Source organism: Leptonotus elevatus, chromosome 9 (assembly GCF_054856555.1).
Source record: "Leptonotus elevatus isolate MCC_2025b chromosome 9, RoL_Lele_1.0, whole genome shotgun sequence".
NCBI classification, from domain to species: domain Eukaryota; kingdom Metazoa; phylum Chordata; class Actinopteri; order Syngnathiformes; family Syngnathidae; genus Leptonotus; species Leptonotus elevatus.
The window spans coordinates 9262363-9285868 of record NC_141247.1 but is presented as its reverse complement, the minus strand read 5'-3'; the positions used below and the strand labels follow the sequence as shown (position 1 = coordinate 9285868).

At 38.8% G+C, this 23506-nt stretch overlaps 1 protein-coding gene across 10 annotated transcripts in view; it reads right to left on the bottom strand.

Moving 5' to 3' along the window:
• Positions 1-813: 813 nt before the first annotated feature.
• The window catches only part of LOC147168301 (uncharacterized), a 48413-nt gene continuing 25720 nt past the window's right edge, over positions 814-23506 (bottom strand). For 6 of the 10 annotated variants that reach the window (XM_086085006.1, XM_086085000.1, XM_086085001.1 and 3 more), the window contains 15 exons: positions 22765-22847; positions 18539-18701; positions 17924-18050; positions 14538-14678; positions 14381-14440; positions 10870-11028; positions 9878-9977; positions 9567-9792; positions 8975-9485; positions 6595-7816; positions 5131-5234; positions 4282-4435; positions 4059-4177; positions 3818-3911; positions 814-2488 (listed from right to left, as the gene is read on the bottom strand). In XM_086085006.1, the coding sequence (XP_085941132.1) occupies positions 1989-2488; positions 3818-3911; positions 4059-4177; positions 4282-4435; positions 5131-5234; positions 6595-7816; positions 8975-9485; positions 9567-9792; positions 9878-9977; positions 10870-11028; positions 14381-14440; positions 14538-14678; positions 17924-18050; positions 18539-18701; positions 22765-22847 (3763 nt within the window). In that variant the 3' untranslated portion in view covers positions 814-1988. The remainder of the gene's footprint in view (positions 2489-3817; positions 3912-4058; positions 4178-4281; positions 4436-5130; positions 5235-6594; positions 7817-8974; positions 9486-9566; positions 9793-9877; positions 9978-10869; positions 11029-14380; positions 14441-14537; positions 14679-17923; positions 18051-18538; positions 18702-22764; positions 22848-23506) is intronic. The other 4 variants (XM_086084999.1, XM_086085003.1, XM_086084998.1 and 1 more) reach the window with 1 other exon arrangement.

Sequence of the window (23506 nt, the reverse complement as noted above, 5' to 3'; positions counted from 1 at the left end):
CTGCAATCTGTAAAGTTCATTTGATTTTGCCCTCTGGGTTGACTGCACCTCATAATATGTTAAGTCTTTTACTTAACTTACTTCTGTTGAACTCTCCCAATGAATGTCCGTTTTTGTTGCAGATTTTACATACTCTGCAAATGACAAGACGATATGGATTTCATCTATGTTGTGGCTTTTCACATTTGCCACATTTTTCTGCGCCATGACTTAATTTCACTTGTTCTTATTTCCCCATTCGTTGATTTGTCCTTCGCCCTTTAAAACCAGGCTTGGGTGGATGCGTATGTTGTGTTGGACGATTAAGCTGTTGTATGTTGTGCAACGCCTCCCCCTGCTGGCTGATTTGCAGCTCCACATCCACTGCTCGTCTGACCCTTTGAATGACTATGTCCAACGTGATTATCAATGAGCAGCAGTTTATTTGACACCGCTTTTGTTATATTCCCATTTGTCGCTCTTATTCTTTTCTTCATATTAACAATTTTCCAGAGAGTTCAAATAAAAGTCTCATTTAAATATCTGCCTTAATCCCCTGTCTGTGGACATGCTTTTTTTTGTCCGTGGCGAATAAACTGACTCTCCACTTCCGTACGCAATCTATTTATGTAGCCAATAGATTCCCGTAATTCTAATCACATGATAACCAAAGGTGTCAAATTCAAGTCCACCCTGGGGGTTTACCCCACCACCACTTTGCTGTGTTACCTGCTAATACGGGTCTAAAAATATATATAATAAAAAAAGCATGGTGATGCTTTAAAAAAAAATATATATTTATCAGATGTGAATTGAAATACAAAAACACAGGGAAATGATCTCATTTGTCATTTACTGCACCATATACTGTATGTACACGAAAAAGACTCAAAAGGCAATACAAAATGAAACATAGTGAGATAGATTAATCTGATAGAAATGCCATTTCTCTTGCCTTTCTTGATGCTTTTCTCTACATTAGCAGAACATGAATCTCCAAATGGCTACTGCTTCTATGTAAGACTTTCTGTGTCATTAACGTACTGTACATTTGTTAGTGATTAGATATTAAACAACCCGCATATGGCTGCCAACATGATGCAGTAAAAAAAAAAAAGAATAAAGACTTAAATCTGTGTAATAAACATTTTAAGATCACGTTCCTGTAGGATGACAAACAAAAACTTAAAATGCATTGACCACCTGAAAAGTAATAGTGGCCCTTTAAGGAAACGTTTTGGTGAAACACCAGCACAACTTTGGTCCATTAACTTCTGGTCAAATCCCTCAAAATGTTGGGCAGTAAACACTTTCAACAAAAAGTTATCAAATATGGAAATTACGAGAGATAAAAAAACAGATACAAGGGAAAAAATAGACCGAATTTGTAATTTACTCATGTCAGAATTCTTTCCCCCAGGCATGGCCATGTTAGTGAGAGCATTATAAGTACAGACTGTTTTACAATGAAACATTTGAGGATCTTAAGAAATCCAGAAGTGTTGCTACTACCCGATTTAGATCAACTTTAACAGGTCGGTCTATGTTTTTTGTGGCAATTTTGACATTCACTAGTAAATTATGCTTTATTCCCCTTAAAAAAACACAACTTCCGAGATTCATGCCTTTTCCAATTTTTTTTTTTTTAGTTTGGCCATTCATAATTTCTAAAAATATTTTTTCTCTCTCAAACAGGCACTTTCTTATAAACTAAAAGTGCACACGTGTGGACAAACCTTTCAGGTTAGAGCTACATACAATATATATTTTGGCGGTACTTACCCTGTTATAAATGCATCATTGCTGTACAACATCTTAAGAATTTGTGTGAGACATGCTTAGAAAGAAGAAGCAAGAAAGCAAGAGAGAACAATTAACATTTCAATAATGTGCAAATGCATTCAGACTCTTTGTAGAGTCAAGTCATCAAATGTGAACCTTTTGGGCCTTCAATGCACAGGTCACACTGGACCAGCGTACCGAACCTTCCGTAAGCCGCGCCCCGACTGTCACTGAACTATCTGTGGCATCTCACTCCAGGCTTTGGCCTTCTTCTTGGCCAGAGCCATCCACGGTGGCTCGTCCTGGGGCAAAGATGGAGGTGGGAGAGCGCGTTGAGATGCGGCAGACGGGCCGGAAAGTGCAGGAACTCTTGCAGCCGGCAGCGGAGGGTTGGTTCTTGATGAAAAAGGGGGCGAGGTGAGTGTTGTGTTGGGGGTCTGCGCTGGCTTGGGTTCTGGGGCGGGTTTGGACAGAGCGGGCGGTTTGGAGTTAGAAGGAACTTTGACGGCAACTGGAACAGGAGTAGGAGGGGATAGGGATCGATAGGAGGGGGCAGCCTGCGGTGCAGGTTTGGATGAGGCCGACGGAAGCGCTGGTTTGGGGGTCAGAGGGCAGGGAAGTGGCTGAGATTTTGCAGGTTGAGGTGGCACTGAAGTCAAAGGGGACAGAGACTTCCTGGTCTCGTTTTCTGTACATGATGAAGGCTTGCTCATCTCGGATGAACTCACTAGAGGAAGAAAAATATATCATTGTGTGCATGTCAGAGGAAACATTTCAGATGATTATTTTTTATTAAGAAATGCACCAAAAATGACTTCAATCATCAATAGACTATTGAAACTAACATTAAAATACAGCTGTGTAGTAGGCCAAAGTGGTCATCAAAAATGGAGGTTTTAATCATGAAATGTACACTATAATTAATGTTAGTATAGTGTATAGAGTAATAGTATTATAGGCAACTGTAACATTATGCCCACATTTTAACATGAACACTACACTTAAAGACTGGAGACACTAAACTCAAATGATTCGTTTAAAATGGACTGCACATTCAATCAAATGATATTGCTTTATAAGAGTAATTAAATTGTTTAGAATGACTTGAATGAATCCAAAATGACTAAATTCAAGAAATTGCTGTTGCACATTTAGCACTTATTTTCACTGGTGGAAAAATCTATCATTTGCCTTTATAATAATGATGCAGCTGTATAATTGATGTATATATTATATTTAAATAATAACATGTTCATTATTAGCATTGATTTTGTTTGCTGATTGGCTGAGAGGAGCTTTTAGTATAATTTACCAAATATTGTGTGGTCCCTTCAAAGGAGGGATAGGGAATATCTTTGTCTGAATTTCTGTCCTCGTTAATGATCCTTGTTTCATATTTTTTCATGTTGCCATTGTCACAGTTTATTTCCGTCCTAAGTCCCAAAATGTCAATCAATGAAGATCTCAATTGCAGTTAAATATCTTTTTATTTTCAATTTGTGTCAACATCCACGGAGGCTAAAGCAACAAGTCCATTATGACAAAGTGAGGAGAAAATACCATCCAAAGTACATATATCTGTTTTCAAATGCAGGGTAAAAGTTGTTGGGGAAAAAATACTAAAGAAAAGGTGAGAGTAACAGCAAAAGAAAAGTAACCTTAGTCTCATACTTGAAAACCACACTCATTAAAAAAAAATAAAAATACTGATGCCTCCCCCCCTGACAAATTCATGTAATGTTGAAATATCCGTGCACACCAATGAAAGTCTAGCAAAGCTTTTTTTTTTTTTTGTAATTCAAAAATGTTTACGTGCTCGCTGAGAAATGACAAAAACAACAACAGAATTCTCAAAAGGGGGCACACTTATTTATGGTGAGCACTGCATGTTTATATGAGATGTCATATATAGTGTGTCCTTCGAAGGTAAGCATCATTTACAACAAGGATGGAGCTAAGACTTAACTCGGTGTACAGTATTGACTTCAGAATGTGCGTGCAAGCGTGCGCGAGTTTCTCAGAGAGCTCCTTTTTGGATGTGTGCTTGCGTTCAGACCTTTTGCAGAGAATTCAGGTGTTTTGGTGCAGAGTTCCTTTTTGGATGCCGAGCTGACGCACGCAGGCAATGAAGGCTGCGTGTCCTCTTCCTCCTGATGACGAATGGAAAAGCGGCACATTCATTTGTCATTCAAGTATGCACAGGCAGCAGCAGGGGGAATAAAAAAAACACAAATGACAATCATCAAAGTCCAAATCGGAATAATGTTTTTAGATTGAGAATTAAACTGGCGACTTACCTTCTTGATGGTCATCTCATCCAATGAATTTTCTTTGTAGATCTTTTGTTTCTGTCTGGCCACGGAGATCCAGCTGGGACCCTCCGATTCAGAAGAATCGCCACAAGCTGCAGCAGGCTCTAAATGAGACACAGGGTTAGTTTCATTGGAACGCGTTTGCAAATGTTGGTTTTATGTTCTCAAATGTGTGTGTGTGGGCACATGCACGTGAGTTTATATGCACCTGAGACACGCTTGGTTTTCAGGCCAGTCTCCCCATGGATATCTGGTTTCTTGGGAAGGGCAGGTTTGGTGCCAACCGGTTGGCTTATGGCGGGTTTGAAACTGGTTACTTCAACTTTGCAACTAACAGGTGGTGCTGAAGGCTCAACGGGTGCCTAAAATGAGGACATATCATATGCGGTCATCGGTACAAGTTCACAGCTGCGTTTCCTATTTGAGCCACTGGGAGTCACCAGATAAACATTGGAAACATTTCAGCGGGCCTTGCAATTCTTTTGCAAGAGCCAACATGCACACTTTTTGATTTGGAATTTGATAGTAGGCCAGAATAAAAAAATAAAAAACTCTAAGCATACATACTAGTAGTGCCAAAATAATTCCTTATTTTTACAGATATACAATTAAATGTTTTTAGCGCTGTGGCATTAACTTTGGAAATTGTGAAGACTTTTATGAAATTGCAATATTTATACACAAACATAAAAAAAATAGGCAAATAATTAAACTGAAAGTTGTGGGTGATTCACGGCAGCTGTGCAGCAGGACATTTCCACAAGAAATTGGCCAATTCAATAAAAAAAACATTTCTAAAAAAAAAAAAAAAATGTTCACACAAAAATATGTACTGTATTTACTATAAATAATGTTAGTGTTAATCTATGTCAGACTGACAGAACAATAAAATGATATTCCACTAGATGGCAGTAGTATAATCAAGTTGCATATACCCCTGTTGCCATATACAGCAGTATCAGATTTCAGATGTCCCTTTCCCAGGACATTTCACCTAACCTGAAAGATTAAAGAATAAGCCCAGAAAAGACATCATGAATCGAACGTTGGTTTTCACCTCTGTGTTTTCCTCTTCCGAGCTGAATCGGTGCACAATTGTTGTCTTCCTCAGCCGAACTCCAAAGGGAGTGTTGTAGTTACCCTCCGTCACCACAGCACTCTCTGTAGATAGAAGTCCAGGATAAACTGTACTTTAATTTTGGTAGAAGATAAAACTCTTTTAAATGGGATATATTATGGAACATTTACTTTTTATATGTAAAAAAACAAAAAACACAACAACACACAAATAGTATAATCAGCTCATCAGCGAGCTCTGCATAAGCCTGATAACGATCCTGTTGATTGGAATCCCGCGTGTGTTGGAAGTGAGAAACCTCCAAAACCTGCAGGACCCCGGGCCCTCGAGGACCGAGATTGCCCACCTCTGCTCGAGAAGTAAGAAGAAAGCCACAAAAAGTCACCACATTTGCTGATCACTGCTTAAAAAAAGTTGTCAAATGGGTTAGAAAGTGGCTTAATGAAGCTGTTGCTAAGTTGGTTACATTGAGTAGCTGCCTGCTTTGTACTAGCGCCGCCCTTGGTCGTCACGGTAACAAATACAGTACTTGGCATTTGCACTAGACAGAACTTTCCCTGGTTTCAAACAGTCGATATTAAATGTGGTACCATATATTTTTTTTAATAACATTTTATTTTTTACCATTTGCGTATTTTTCCTGAATAATGTTAGAGACTACTGAAGTCCCTTTTCCACTGTTTTGAAAAATTTGAGTACCGGTATGTCTCCAGTCCTAGCTACAGCGAACCATACAGTAATTGATGCCCCCATAAAAGGTCAAATTACCTTAAGATACCACAAGATGGCAGCAAAGGACTTTATTTTTTGTCAAAATAACACAATTAGTTTCAACACGGTTCCTTAGTACAACAGTGAATCTCGTCACGTCTACTTTAAATCTCGTTACAAAAGTCTCGGTGCACTGACTTTAAATCTAGTCATGATGAGTTTGAATCTTGTAATCTTTTTTGTTGCTAGGTGACAATAATATGCTGTTGTGGCAATTTAATGCTTTTATAATTTTGTCTTTAGCACAAAATAGAGTCAATTGGTAAGTTTTTCAGCAAATAACAGGATAGATAGAAAAAATGGGTGACTTTGTGAAAATCAACCTGCAAAAATTACGCATGAAGATCACAGTCCTAAAAAGCATATCTCTGGCGTCGGGCCAAAAACTCACAAGTCACAATTAGTTTTTTTGTTGTTTCTTTCTTAAAAAATCCATACTTTTGGTCAGTCCACAGGTATGGGTGTCTTTTTTTATTTTTTTTTAAACAAATTATTGACCGATCTAAAGTGTTGCAAATGGCTTGCTCTCTTTGATCATGCAATGCTAATTAGTTGAACAAACATGCTGTTTTTGAAGTCTCCTGAACAGTGACGATTTTGGAGGTACAAGCGATATGCATATTTCAAGCACATGCAGTTCAATTGACATCTCCGCCCACGATGTTTTCTCACCTTCTTTGGCTGCAGTAACCGAGGCTTGTGCTCTGACTGGCTCTTGGACCACAACATTTGGAGCTTCGACAGCAGTCCCACCAGCCGCTGCCGTTTTCACATTTTTTTCCATCTGGGTCTCCACCTCTGGCTCCTTCTTGGTGGTCTCCTCCACATCCTCATCCTCAGGCCCTGCGCTGGGGGGTGATGAAGAGGGCGGGATCTCTTTGGCCTCCCCACCAGAGAGCGATCTCTGCCAGGCAGGGGCGACGGTGAAGCGAACTCTGCTCTCATTGGGACGTTCAAGCGTCTGATTGGCTACTTCCTCCTCGGGTGAAGGAGGCGTGGCTTCTTCCACGACAGCAGCTGTATCACAGATCGGCGTCACCGGCTCTTCTTTTACTTCTGTCACTGTGCCAGTGGTCTCTTCAGCAGCATGTTGTTCTGTTGTATAAAAAGAGGCTACTTTGGAACCTTCATCAGTTGGGGATAACTGAAAGGCAAACGTGCCTGATTTTGAGTTTGGAGAGGCAAGGTTTATGTGGACGGTAGAGGTTGCTGTCTTCGAGAAGGTCTCAGTAGGAATGTTGATCTGGGTGGGAATGGTGGTCTCTTCGGGAGTTGTACTGACAGAGAGGGTCTCACCGTCTTGTGAAGGACATTCAAAGTGCGAAGAAGACGAAGACAGTCGAAGTGATATTGTTTGGTTTGCTTCTATTTCTTCTTTCAGCTCCAGCAACTCTTCCTGCTCCACATCCCCATCCTTCTCCTGGTCCGCTTCTTCCTGTGGTTGTGATTGTAGCCCTGTGTGCTTAAAGTGGTCATCCTCCTCCACTTCCCCCTCACTTGCTTTCCTTCCGCGGTCGTTTTCATTGGGAGACATTTGGCTCTCATGGACAGGGTCGGCTAACGGACCACATGACTCTTGAGGTGCGGTATTCATGACATCATCTTCTGCATCTTCCCTTTGCTCCTGCAATATGGACACATTGCAAACTTCTTGCCGTGCTTCGTCAGGAATAATTTCCCACTCTTCTTCTTCTGACTCTTCTATCCACTGTTGATTTTCCTCGCCCTCCTCATGACTTTCTTCCTCCTCTTCAATATCTGTTACCTTCTGCTCTTCCTCAGTTGCTTCAGTTTCTTGTTCTTCCCAGTGATTTGATTCTGTTTGGTGGAAGTCATGTTGTTTTTCAGGTTTGGCTTCCTGTGGCGAGTGTTGTGGTGTATCCTCTAACTGGACCTGAAAGGAGAAAACAAATCAAATCATTTTTGCGCGCATTTTCAACACAAATTTAACACATGGAGTACCTATTTTCTAGGGGTAATACTTATACTCATCAACAACATACAGTAGGTCCTGCCTTAAGAGTCTGCCTATACAAAAATGAAAAAAAAAAAGTCCTTCGGGTTTGGATGATCAAATGTTGATAATAATATAATGATGTTTGTTATTGTGGTTGTTTGCAGTGATGTACAGTCATAAGAAAATGTTTTTGACAGCGAGTCAAATTTGTATTTACTTACATTAGCTGCTTCAGTATTTTTTATCGAATATGCTATACATGTCTCTATTGCATTCTTTATTTAAAAAAATTATGCTCAAAATTTCAAAGAATTTTTGCACAAAAATTGCACAAGCAATTTAAATTTAGACAAATAAATACAACAGCAGCCTAAACATGAAAACGATAACAGCAAATTTAGTTGAAAGAGTTAATTAGTTAATTTATTTTTTTTATTAAGTGACACAAGGACTAAAAACTTCCCAAATTTTACATAAAATTCAGTATGATGCAGTGCCACACTACTACCACAACAATAAAGACCGAATCTAAATACATTGTGTACAACTGCAATGTGAAAGTGCACCCAAAATGTGTCTAATTTACAAAACACGTTCTTTTTCACTCATTTTGCATACATAAAAGGTGGAACATGCCCACAATGCAATGTGTTATAATTAGGGGCGGCCGAGTACCGATACCAGGTATCGGCATCGGGCTGATATTGGCCTTATTTCAAGGTATTGGTACTCGCAACGGCGGCTGACTCTTGTGGCCGTGTTATGATCATGAACTAGACATTATAAGAATAGAAAATTGTCATTAATTTAATGCAATTATAAGGGGAAAAAATCCATTTTGGGATACTTCGGTCTTTCTATAAAATTATCATTGTCTTTTATTGTTGTTTTACTTATGTATCAAAAGTACTAGTAGTATCGGTACTTGGTATTGGTGAGTACTTGTATCAAAGTCTGTAAAAAGGTGGTATCGGACATCTCTAGTTATGAAGTCCAATCAATTAAAATCAAAACTCATTTGTGTATAAATAAGATCAGTTCCTGGGAATGGATGCATTGATGATATTTTAATAATAATAAAAAAATATAACATACACAAGGCTGACTGAATCTTTCCACGACAAGTTCCTCCTCCTCCTCCTCTTCCTCCTCCTCCTCCTCCTCCTCCTCTTCTTCTTTTTCATCATCATCTTCACTTTCCTGCTCTTCCTCAACATGCAGAGTAGGACTGGTCAAAGTGGCTACTTCCTCCTTCTCCTCTTCCTCACTGGACTGATCCAACAGGAGGGTCTCACAAGGAGCAACGTGCTGAAACGCAGGCTCATCCTTCACCTCCTCTTCATCTTCTGCCTCCTTGTTGTCTTCCTTCATCTCCAGGACAACATCCTCAGAGTCCACACATGAAGCGCAAGAAGGTAGAGGTGTCTTCAGGGAGCTCAGCACTTCCTGTAAGAAGGAGCCGTCATCCTCCACACCTTCCCCGAATCCGTCTTCTTCTTCTTCTTCTTCTTCTTCTTGATCTGGTCCATCCATGTTCTCCTCTTTTCCATTCACAAATGAATGGATTGTGAGGTCTTCGTGGCCAGCAGGGGGCTCTGGTGTGTCTCTGAAAACAGCAAGGATAGGGTTTGATTAGTAGGAGAAATCAAAACAAGTCAAATAAAATTAGGAACTGATGTTTAATCACCTGAGACTGTCCAGAGAGGAGCTTCTGGTACTGAGTTGGGGGGAGGGGGGAGGCTCAATGTCAGCTGCTACCACCTCCGATTGGCGGGAAGCGTCCCGAGCGAGTGAGACATTCTGCTCTGCTTCAGACTCATCCTCTCCCTCTGATCCCTGCATCGAGGACTGCTCTTTCTCCCGACCTTCTTCCTCTTCTTTCAGCCTTTGCTTAAGGACATCTCCAATTGCATCTGAATCAACAGCCAGAAACAGATATAAAAGTGACAACAGAGGTAGATGGTAGCAAGCAGGAAGTGTGGGGAAATAAGCACTAACCTCTTCTCTTCTCTTCCTCTTGTGCCTCGGAACTTTCTGGCGAGGGGATGCTCAATGATCCATCCATGCCGTTGTGTTCCTCTGATTTAATCTCAAGCCTCTGCATGGAACAGACACCAAACGATCAGCAGGGCAACTATTGGTCCAGAGAAGAAGTTAGGAAACACGCAATGTGCAAGGCAACACTATCAAAGTGCATCATAAGGGACAATGGTTCTCAAACTTTTACACATCAAGTATTTGTAAAAAAAAAAAAAAAAAAAAATAATAATAATAATAATAATTGAATTGTTACCATTTTTAGGTCACAAAAAAAGTAGAAAAAGTAATTTTGGACTGTATTGAGTTGTTCGGCTGTATGTGGTAACCAGCCACAATGAAGCCACCAATGCCACCAATGAAGCATGATGTATGATGAATACAATAATAAAATAAAAAAATATAAAAAAAAGTTAGTGAATAAATAATACTTTTGTTGTGCTGTGAATGCGAACAATGTCATGGTAGTACACTGCATCCATGATGTCATTCCATTCTTAAAAGCAACAAACAAACAACTGCTCTTATACTGTGGTGGACACTACTGAACAAAAGTCTTTGGAAACACCCTGAAAGAACAGTAATACATCAGTCAGGGCTGGCCTTGGCTGGTAAGTGTGCACAGTTTCGAGAAGGCCCTTTTCTATTTCAACTTGACTGTGGCGGTGAACATAAGTCCATACACTTTTGTCTACATAGTCCAAGTCTCCCCAACAAATACTATCATGTAGGGTAGGAGTAAAACTTGGAGTTAGGAACTAAAATGGGTCACAGCAAGTTTTTAATCGGAGAGCTGATTGCCACAGTAAAAATGCTGAAAGCTATTTTATTGATCATCAAGCAGGCCAGGCACGCATCATTTTCAGCATGTCGATGCTCGAACAGTTTGGCTCCCAGGGAGCGACCGCTTTTCAACAGTATGACAAATACACAGTACATATCCGTGTTCTTACATTGGCAGGTTTCCTCCTGTTGCAGGCCTTGTGTCTCAGGCCCAGCTTGTGTTTGGCAGCAGAGTTATCCAGGCAGCCAAACGGGCTCGCAGGCTGACTGAAATCTCCCGGAACGGACACCAGGGGGCTCACTGCTCTGCTGGAGGCCGCGCATGACAGCTGAGAAGAGAACAGGAAAAGAAGGTTTCAATTAAATCTGTCACGTCATGTATTTAGCCATCCAGCTTCTTTACTGCTTGTCCTCATGAGGGTCATGGGTGAGCAGGAGACTATCCCAGCTGACAGGAAGCTGGTTGCCAGCCAATCACAGGGCACATTTAAATAAACAACTGTTCACACTCACATTTATGCCTTGTGACAATTTTGAGTCTTCAATAGAGATTCAAACACGGGACGTCTCGATTGTGATTCAGACATGCTAACCGCTACTACACTGTGATGCCTTCAAGTGAGATACCATTTACAGAGACCTATGGATGCCGTTTCGTTAAAACAAATCTTAACCAATGATCTTGGCGGAATGAATTTCAAACGCCAACAGTAACCACAGCCCTTGATCGCCATTGTTTGAGGAGATTCGTTCCAGACAGTGCAGCTCACATCACACATGAGTCACTGACTTGTTGTGGCTTTGAGAAGGAAACTTCAAACCATGAAATGATTGTGTTGAAAAGTTTAGATTTCTTACTTGAATGATGAAGTCTGCAGATAGGAAACCAAAAAGGAAATAGAGCACGACTGCGTGTGAGTGTGTCCAGCTGTATAAATATTAGCTGTGCTTTAAACGCGGCGCTAACACTTGTGGTGTTGATTATACTGCAAAGGCTGTGTTCTGCTACATCGGGAGAAGATTTCAGAATTGGAAAGGTTTCAAGAAAAACTTAAGTATGACAAAAGAGAACTCACTTTCCAAGTGGAGGTGAAATGTACGCTGTTAACAGTGTGTTGTATTTAACCTCTCCCCCCATTTTGTCATGTTGTAGCCTCATTACAAATTTACCGACATGGAATATTTTACACTTTAGATTTCTTTCACATTCATTTTAATCCCTCCTCAATCTATATATCCATCCCGTGTGTTCGTATTTATACCTTGTAATTGCAACATGTCTTCTTGAGCATTATGGCAAGATTTTAGCGGGGTTATGTAATAGTTTGGGATTTTTCCTTATTGTTAGTTTTTGTTTTATTTAGAAATGTTGTTGTTTATATGAAGTTATATTCAATTAGTTTTTAGAGCAAGTTTGTTAGTTTTATTAGTTTTTACTTTTTCAAAAACAATTTTATTTTATTTTTTTTGTTTGTCTGCAAGATAAAAAAAAAAGTCACTAAATGTTACGTTAAAAAAAGGAGGGGAAAAGTTCAGGCTGCCTAAGTGTGATTGCTCTAATCATGCACACCTTGTGTCTGGAATGATTTTTGCATGATCACGTACGGCAGGGGGCAGAAGAGGGAGTGGAAACCCCGCACACGTCTGCCATGCTTCAAATGGCCAAGTGTGAGTACGCCCTAAAATGCTCTGGAAGTCATCTTTAACAGCTGCATTCAGTTACTGTGCGGTTTTCACCATATTCCTGTATTTATGTAGAAGTAGCATTTCAGTTTTGTTTTCTTCCCCTCCAGACTTTTCTGTGCATGTTTGTTGCTCAACATTTGGAGTGGTTTCAGAAGGAAAAGTTCACACTTGCTAGAATAGCTTCAAGTACATCATTTCATAGTTGCTGACTGCACTTTGTGTGCACATTAAAGGCAGTAAACTTGTACCCATCTTTAATTAGGATCTTTACTTCGCCATAGATAAAAAAAAAAAAAAAAAGCTTTAAAAAAATAAAAATAAAAATCCCATTGGGCTTATTTAAGTGCTAAACCATTATCACTACAGCAGGTCAAGAGATTCACAATTGAAGTAGAAAGAGTGTGGTTCATGACAAAACAGATTTTTAAGGGTTTGAACAAGGTGGCGGGATGGAGCTGAAGAGAGAAGGAGGTCAAAACACACGAAGGGGGGCTTTTAGAGTAACCACAAGTGATTCAACTGAATCATGAGATGTTTTTTTCCGTTGTCGTCACATGGGAAATATCTCAATTATACAAAGCTCTGCTGCTCAGCCTAACTTGTCCTCCTGGCTTTCATAAATCACATAGGGTTTCTTAATTCTGCTGGCTTGGATGGATTTCCTGGCCTACATTTAAATACCTGACTTCTTTCTGCAAAGCATTAACTTTCTTTTCTAGAAAACTTTGTATTTGACTGGATCAAAATGGTGTCTTACATCTGCTGGCAGAGGGGTGATGACCAGGGCAGGGCTTGCTGAGCGGCCCAGCTTTTGAGTCAACCGAATTCAAAATAATTAAATGTGAGGCCATGTGTTCAAAAAGACACTGAACGTAAAAACACCAGCAAATCTACAATTGAATGCGAAAAAGGAAAGACATTGCTATTGCAATGGCTCAGTAAAGAGTCTACATCTCAGCCTAATTCAAATTCCGTGGAAGGACTTAAAGAAAACGGTATCCAAGTAAAATCCTACCACCCTCAATGAACTCGTGTCATTTTGTAAAGAAGAACAGGCCAAAACAATGTGAAGGACTGAAAACATCATATTGAAAATGATGACTTTGAGTTGTCACTACAAATAAAGCAAGAGCAGGTACTAACCTTACTTTGTTTTTATCATGTCCTTCCTGTTATGGCTTCATGTTGTCGTACCAAATTGTCAATTGCCACATTTCTGATGGAGTTCCCGTTCTATATCTACTAGGGGTGGGAATCTTTGAATGTCTCACGATTCGATTCAATTCCGATTTTTGGGTCTGCGATTCGATTCAGAATGAATTTTCGGTTAAGGGCGATTTTTGATTCAAAATGATTTGATTGACAATGATTTTTGCTCCAATCTATAGATGTGCAAGGAATTATAATGATCTAATCCAGTCTGACACACTAATGCTAATTAGCGCGCTACTCGCGGCACTTTTATCACTCAAAAGAACGGCTCCACACTGCAAAAAAAAAAACTTTTATTGGAATAATTTCCTTCTACTCTCTAATGTGGCTACAACTTAACAGTGTTTTAGACCGCGTGAAACCACACTGCCCCTCAGTGGCCAAACCGGGTACAACATGAACAGCGCTCCAAATAAAGGCACGCACAACAAAGGCAAGACAGTATGAAATAATTTAAATAAAATAGATTTTGGGACATTTAAAATCGATTCTGAATTGTACTAAATGAGAATCGATTTTTTGGCATACCCCTAATATCTACATGAGAGCCAGAATAGGCCGTAATCTATCACTAGCCTACGCTACTGCATTAGAAAAACTTGAATGAAATCATCCCCCAAAAAAAGTTACGTTGGTAACCGAACACGCTTACTTGTGCTGCATGATGATATAATCTGACGTTACTACACAAACTACTTACATTAACCAGCGCTATAACATTGAAACCAACTCTCCAGTTGAATAAGACCAAGACTGAGTGTCTGGTACTGTCGCTATGGTTACCTGGTCCTCATCACTGTCTACTCCCTCCAGGCTGACGGAACTGTTTCTCTGCACCTGATTCTGAAAGACACAGGAGGAGAGAAACACATTTCGGCATGTGTGAGAAGTTGTGGCAACAAAATGGAGCATGTAGTGCAACACCAAACGTTTGTGTTACCATGGCTGCATGAGATGACGTGTACTCAGGAGGACTGCAGGGCAGACCGTCATCCTCCGACATGGTTCCGGCATCTTCTGTCCTCTTGACGCACATCAGCGATGGGGGAGAGCCCAGTCGGATGGCCTGCTTCAGCTGGAGCTGCAATCATGAAATATGTTATATATGATTTTGGAATCCCAGTGTCTACTTGGGTTCGATTCCGCATGCGACATTTTAAGGCTACATATGGGGCCCAATTAGAATTAATTAGAATTAATGGTCATCATTTACTGTTTTTAATTTGATTGTTTTGTCTTTATGGCCTACGTGTTTCAATTTACAGAGGTCGCTGCAAATTTTTTTTTCTAAAAACACTTTTTTTTTGTGTGTGGGTGTAATTCTTTTAAGTTGAAAATATGTACAACAAAGGAAATAAAGTACAGTTTTAAAACATTTTCATTCACAACAAATAGTCGGATATTTATGTGCCGGTGCGTCGTAACAGTAAAGGGTGGTCATGTGATATGCGACGAAGAGAAAGTAGAATGAGGGCACTAAATATTTGGACACTATATAGTGCGGGGCTACGTGGTGAACGAGGGGTTAGGGGATAAGGGTGGACATTCGGACGGAGCCATTGTAAATTACAGCTGCTTCACGAAGCTTGCCAACAGTGACACTTAAGTAAGTCAACATTTGGTTAGAATTTTTTAAAACTTTAAACCTGATTATCTACAAACTTTCGCAGTTCCCCGCATCTGTTATTTATTAACTGTCAAGCCAAAGTACCGCTGTACAGTATTTACTCTAATTATGACTTTACTACCGCATTCACACCCAGTAGGTCAATTATAAACTAGAATGCATTCTACAATTTGTGTTTCTTGTGTGTTTTCAGTGCTGTATTATACACAGGCAGAATTCTGGCTTTTCCAACATTGCTCTATTAGACAGATTTATTTTTTACTACATATAGTGGAATGACATCGTAGAGCCCAGATTAGATATAAGTATTGTTCGAGGCAAAAAAACACTGTTTGAGAGTGTCTTCCCATGTTTACATAGGACAGTCTCACTGGTGTAGAGTATGATTAACAGACAATGACTTGCAGTCACTACAGAGGGGTGAGTGTTTAATTTTGGCACCGTGTGTGTGTGTGTGTGTGTGTGTGTGTGTGCGTCTGTTTGCCGGTAAGTATCACAGAAACTAAAACGAGCATACTTTAGTGACTGCTTCAATGTTACTCTGATATTGTCAGTCAGTGACTCATTTATCAAAGTGCAAAACTTTTTACTTTATTTTTTTTATCACTTTTCAATCTAACGATAGCCATACATTTTCCATTTATTCATCATACAGTATTTAGATCTAGGCACATGAAAACTGATGGAGTTGTATTTCCATCACGCAGTGGCCTGCAACCTGCGGCTCTGGAGCCACATGTGGCTCTTTAGTCTCGCTCTTGTGGCTCCCTATGGATCTCTACCAAAAAAACATACTTACATATTTTTTCAAAATATTTTTTTACTTAAAATATTATTTAAATGAATTAATAATTAAATAAAAAAAATTCCAAATTTTTACGTTATGAAAGGTAGATTAAACGTCCACAAAATCTCCAAATACAAAATTTTTATTAAGGCAGAAAATAAGACTTTTTAAAAGTAACTATAAAATGTCCAAAATCAAAAGAAGAAATCTGGAAAATTATCATAGAATGTACACAAAATTGCCAAAAATGTCAGAAAATTGTTAGCAAAATTCAAAAATAGCCATAAAATGTCCCAAAAAGGAAGAAGAGAGGCATGTCATTAATTTGACAGAAAAGTCTAAAAATGCATGAAAAATGAAGTATGAAAAATGCAATCCAAAAACAGAACACGAAAGGCAGAAGAAAATGAATCTCAATGTATTTGATGTAGGGCTGGGCAATAAATCGAATTCATTCGATACATCATCATTTTAAAAATCGAATTGTTGAAAATTTGCGAAATCAATTTTGTCTTCTGGATTATTAAAAGCTGTTGTTCTTATGTTCTGTTACATTCAAATGTTTTTGTGAGTCGTAATTTTTCCCCAAGTGGCAGAATGCTGGATGGGTGGTTTACAAGACATGTGTTCAATAGCTACCAACTACTTAATTGTGGCATTTAAGAACAAACTATGAATGTTGAGTTTATGTTAAAACTAATTTAGAATTAGTATACATTATTGTTGTCTGAACGTTTTTGCACAGGAATTATTTTTGAATAAATCAAACCTTTAAATAAATGTTTGTTGTGTTTATTAGATTATAATCGATTAAAATCGCAATCGTCCTGAATGTGTGCAAAAATCGAGACTTAATTTTTGGGCCATATCGCCCAGCCCTAACATGATTCTGCATATTTTTCTGTTATGGTGCAGCTCTAATCTGTTTCGTTCATCATAATGTTCAAATGTTTTGCGACTCCAGACATATTTTAGGTCATTTATTTGACCTAAAATGGCTCTTTTGACAGGAAAGGTTGCTGACCCCATCACACAAATGCACAACAGCTCTGTCATTCATCTGAAATTAAAATGTCATCAAATCTTAAGCAGATACAAGTTTTGAGACGTGTCATGAAACTCTTCAGAACGCACACATAAAAATACTTTGACTGGGATCATGTGGTGGGATGGAGGGTAAAAATTCAGAAGCATGGCCACTCTGTGGGTGGCAAAATGTGCAATCTCTATCCAATGTGCAGCTTGCTTGTTGCGTAATGTGTTTACGCCGAATTTGGCTCCTTTTGTATCAAAATGACACGTCAGTTCAGAGTTGAGGTTATGGTCAAGATTTCTTGATCAAAGTTGAGTTTTTTTGAATGCATAAATATTTTACAAATAAACAGCTCATTCTTTATAATGATGTTATTTGATATTGTCTTTCCTGTTAAACATTTCGTGACAGACACTCCGGAAGAAGCGAAAGTTTCTTCAGTGTCAAATCTTCTTAAGGGGTTTCATTGTGTAGACAGCTTAGAAGAGCAGTTTAACTGGGGGTCAATCCAAGTCTTAGTTCTTCCTTTTTGTGGCCGCTTGTTGTGACACACAATGTCCTTTCATCTGTTCTTTTTACCATCATTAAAATAAAATCAGTTTGGACACTTTCTTTCGTTTTAGCTCCGACCGCCTGGAATTTCTATTACAATTAGCACATCAAGATGCTATCACTATACAAGCGCTCTTATATAAGCGATTTTACGGGTACACTTGTTATTGTCTTCCATTCCCTAGCTTGTTTTTTTAAACTTGTGTCTACAATCGTGTTTTTTTTCCTGAATGGAAAATCTGAAATTGCCTTTCAAGCTCAATACTGACCGTGGCTGCAGAACACACGATCGCTCCGTTTGTGATCGATCACTGTTGTGAAGCGTACCTGAAGGGATTTCACTTTCCCATGAATGCTGTCCTGAGAAGCCCCCAGGGCTTCGTTGGCTTCGGACGAGTCCGAGACAAAGACAGAGTCGTGTGACAAGGCCTTGCTGCCCAGGCTGACCTTTGACCTTTGGAAAAAAGGAAATGGGGAGGGGGAAAAAAAACAAAAAGTCTCACCAAAACAGACAGCCCTTTTTCTTCCATCCGTGTTAACATTTCCTCCTAATGTGGTGTGTTCTTCCATTTTAAAACTGGGGTATATCTATCCAGTGAAAATGTGTAGGAGCCACAACAGGAAGTGGCAACACTTGTTTTTTTTTTTTAAAGAAAGGAAATCAGGATTGTTCCAAGGAAGAGATGCTCCAATACTTAAAACAAACACAGGAAAAATAAGTCCTTCATTGCAACTACTTTCTATCACATTTGCAAACAACATGCAGGAAAATAACACTTCAGATGACCAACAACGCGTTAACTACATTTGTATGTTCTCTCTCGACAAACATTAAATATCCTCCGAATAGAATTTTAAACTTTATTCCTATTGACTGATATTACACGTCCAGCAAAGCCAGATGAGCACGTGTACAGTAAATATGTGCGAGTAAGATCTTACCCTTTCTCTTTCTCCGAGCGACTCAGCGTATTCTTGTCGGACGTTTTACTGATATCGTCACTCGACTGGCTGCCTTTAAGCTCCGCATGGTCTCCCGACGGCTCCTTTTTCTTCTTCCTGACAAAGAAGTTTTTAAAAGTCTGGAACTTGGACTTCTTCTTTCCTGAAGGGACACATGAGAGGAGCATGTTTGAAATGTGTTTGCAGATTTTTGCTCTCCTGTTGGTCGTCTCCTGACTCATTCAAACAAACACCACAGTGGTATTCTAATGAGGCAATCACGCACGCAGCGTCTTTATACACTGCCGGAATATGAAGTGCAGTTCCAGCAATTCGCCTGTTGGCTTTTATAGCCCAGGTAGGCACATGAAGGAAAACCACATGTGCATGCGTGTTCACACAGATAAGCACATAAACACAACACACGCTGATTGCGGCTCCATCAGCACTGCAGTGGAAAACTCAACAAGCCTTTTATGACCTTTTAAACAGCTACAAAGTGCTTTTAGTGAGAAGGGCAAAATGCATTTGGGGAGGGGGGGTCGGTGAATAGTGGGTTGAGACAATGATACAATTTCAGGCTGATACACTGGAGGGTGATCTTTCTCTCTTTTCTTTTTTTACATCAATAATAATTTTCAAAAATGCTAGTAATTTTATGGATAACCTAGCGGTAATTCTAACTGGTTCACCTCAGTAGTTAGGGGCCCCGCAATAAGAGCAACATCATTTTGGCCCTTGGTCTTTAAACAAGCATTTAAGCTTTAAACATAAAAAATAAAGTAGAATACAGAATAAGAATAAATAATAATTATTACAGCTCTAAAAATCTACTTTTAAAAAATATATATATATTTGGGTAAATAAATAAAAATATATACACTGTATATTAGGGGCGTTAGGAAAAAATCGATTTGGCAATATATCGTGATATTACAGCGCGCAATTCTCAAATCGATTCAATATGCGGCCGAATCGATTTTTAAACATCAATTTTTTATGGGAATATTCAACAAAACGTCTTACTTAGGGTTAAAACACATTAAGCATGGAAGAATGTTATATTAATGGAACACTAAGCCTTAATATATGATTTCAGTGCTGTTCAAACATGAAACAGACTGCAACCTGAATTTTCAGATAAATACATTTTCATACAAATCTTACTGTGTGCATGTACAAGTTTACTGATTAGTATTTTCAAAATTTGAGTTAAATTTTTCTCTCTCGCAATAATCAATTTATAGATACGTATCGGGATTAATCGGTATTGAATCGAATCGTGACATGAATCGAATCGCCAGGTACTAGGCAATTCACACCCCTACTGTATATATATATATATATAAATATATATATATTTTTTTAATGTGAAGTACATCGAGTTGCCTTGTGTATGAAATGTGTTATGTAAATAAAGCTGCCTTGCCTCGTCTTGAGGCTGATACCTGTTCCAATACTTTATGACTTTAAAACCTGCTGCTTCAATAAAAATCAAGTTGCTTTCTAAGTTGCGTATCAGATGCAGATGTAAATACCTGGACCTTGTGATCTCTTCTTACATATTCATCTTTTTTCTGTGAAACACAAATGTGTTCATGTCTACGGCTACAGGAAACAAACAAACAAAGAGGAATTGTCCTCACTGTTCCATTATTTTTCGAGGGGAATGCAGGTCAAAGACAGCCTACCTCCCTGTCTAATCTGCTGTGTTGCCTAGTTATTTGGAATTAACAAAAAAAAAAAAAAGGCCCCTTAGGGACAGCAGATCTCATAGTTCTTCTTTTGGAAAAGCGAAAGTCATGAGGATATTTAAACGCGGTTCATGGTTGTGATGTAATTTGAACAGAAAAGGCTCTTCAGTCTCTATTTGAATTCCAAACACATTTTAGACCATTTAGGGTATTACATTATATTAGGGTAATAAAATATATGACATGAATCCCATTTTCCTTGTCTGAGTCATATTTGAGAGAATCCTTGAGCATTCCTTCAAGTCTCGATTGAACTAAGTTACAGTTGAAAATATGTTTGGAATCTGAGGACGGGAGGTGCACATTTGGCCTGAGAACGCTTCAATCAGTATTTGACACATTTTATCCATATTAAATTACTACCTTTATGTCAAATATGAAAGAATGTATTTTTCCCAGTCATTGTTGTGTGTGTCGGAATGTTGGCAACTAATACTCATTTCCTTTGTCTGACAACACAAAGTGAACGCTTTCACTATACTTGAACACCTTCCAGCGTGCTCTTGATGAGGCTTCAGAGGCCTTTTGGCAACACAAACGCGAAAGTCAGCTACTTTCAATTGTGCTATTTCAGGTACAATGTCACCACCGAGACAAGCGTCCGCACACTGGGTCCGCTCAGACAATGGTAGGTGAGCCCGAGTAACTGTCAGAAAAAAGTGATATTTTACCCAATTACAGTCTTTCCACATACATGTTATCATTTAGTGTGATGGGAATTGACCACACAGTGGGAAAACGGTGACCTTTGACAGGGGAGGAAATAGAAAGGGAGGTAAAGCACATCAACACTGACATTGCATCAGCATGTGTTAGGAGTGAAACTATGAGGTCATGTTTCTTAGAGCAGTTGGCCTCATGACTTTCAAGCGACTGGAAGGACAAAATACAAGAAAAAAGCAGCAGAAGAAAAGTCTACAATGGATTTTTTTTAAAAAGACAAAAAAATAAAAATAAAAAAATAAATACCACACGTCGCAAACAGGAAAGGGAAACAAAGTTGATGGGTGAAAACCCGGAATTCAGAAGTCGTGCTTCTTATATGGACGGGAGGTCCATATAGGTGGACCTCAATTGTATATGCTTCACATAAAAAAAAAATAAAAAAAAAATCCATCTGATCAAAACACAGAATTTTGTTTTATTACACATCAATGGGAGATACGCAAGTTACAATCATATCATCAGCGTGTTATTAAATTGTGTGACAATGTGTTGTGCTTGGGCATGTGAGATAATCTTAGGTTTCTCTGCTTCTTCATTTCCTGCTGGCAGCAGCACGAAGGCCATCCAAATATCTGCAGCGGCCTGCCATCATTTGCTGTGTGACACAGACGAAACGTAATTTTCTTTCGATATAACACCCTAAGGCAAATATTGCTATATTTTCGGTTAATCTTCAGTGCAACCTCTAAATATTAAAGTCGCAAAATTATTATTACATTAAAATCTGGGTTTAAATACACCTCAAAAGTTCGGGGGTTTTGTATGTGACTTCCTCAAAGAGGGCTCGTTGAAATATTTACATCTTACAATGGTTTCAATGAAATCAAAAATCAAGAAATCTAAATCAAATCCACTTTCTGTTTAATTCACTGCCTTTGACAATTATATTTGTCAATTACATTTTTTTCAACGGGGCCAGGTGGAGGAGAATCTAATTATGCTCCACTGTAAATGTCAAACTAGGAAACAACTTTACTGATCCCCATCCAGTAGATGACATCATTGCCCTATTTTATACAAAATAAACACGGTTTTAGAGTCCGTTGGAGTCATGGCCGCATTTTGTGCAACCCACATTTTTCTACTGTCAATTATAAAAAAACGGGAAAAGGCAGTTTTGGTGTATATGTATAATTATTGAACATTTATATCGTGTGGGTATTGATAATTTTGAAATGTTCTAAAATGACTGGCATTAAATGAGTTAGAAGCTAAAACCTTGTCAAATCATCATAAGTGCTCCTACTGAACATACAACAAGATGGTGAACAGGCGTACAGTTATAGGAGAAGAAAACACAAGATGCTACAAGAAAAAAGTAAAGGCGTGTTAACACAAAAATAATGATTAGAGATTGGATTTGACTAAAGCAAAAAATAACAATAAGAATAAAAATAAATAAATAAATAAAATGAACACGTGCACATGTAATCTAAATTATTTTCTTTTCACAAACAAACTTGGAAAAGAAAATCTATTATCTATGACAAATTGGAAATCGACTATAGAACATATTTTGGGCAATTTTGTTGACTGTAGTAAAAATTTGACGGTGTATACAATAGGTGTCTTTGCAGAAGTGACATTTCCATGCAAACAAGGCAAGGATAACAGATAGTGTTTTCACAAATAAAAGATACAGTAGACCCATTAAAATGTAATATATGGAGATATGAGTAAAAGGAAAGACAGAAATGTGGATAGTTATTACTTATAGAGTGTCTTGTGTTGAGAGAATGAATCTACCTGAGCAGTCTTCTGCAACCTCAGCAGGCTCCTGGTTGGCCATCACATCTGGAGGTCCTGATGCCATGGCGGCAGGGTCACTGCTGCCAAAGAGATGAGCATGGTGAGCCTCGACACTCCTGCAGTCATTTATTTGCTAACTATTCGAATCAGTGTTGCATGCTGTAGGGGCTACATTTAAAAAGTAGGATAACCATACATACTGCGTGTTCTAACGAGTTCTATTGGATCTTCCTCATATGCTGCAGCTGCCTAATCACTTGCAAAGGGATCAGACTCACATGATTATAATGCCATTCAAGTTTAATTCAAGTGAAAGTGTCTCTAATTTAAGCGAATGTTTCTTCTTGTGGTTGGATGGAGACAAAAAAAAACGATTTTCAGTAACTACAAGGAACTTCTATTTTTACCACAATCCGAGAACCTCAAACAAACTGCGCCATCAAGTTAAAAGAATCCCACAAAAGCATTTGAGCTATATTTAGCATCGCCTGCTGCCGATGCCCATGTAGCTCAATCAGAAAAAGGGGAAATTGTCATCATAAAAGCACCTGCTGTTTCTTTTTAAACGTTAATAATTTATCTCATACCAGGAAGTTTGATGCATGAGAGTACGGCCCGTAAATGTTGCGACCAAAAAAGCGCTCAACGAAAGAATCATTGGATGACACTTTTTTTGTAAAAGACAAATTGTCATGTCACAATGTTTAGTTTTCTTCCTTGGAACTTGATCTTTTATAAA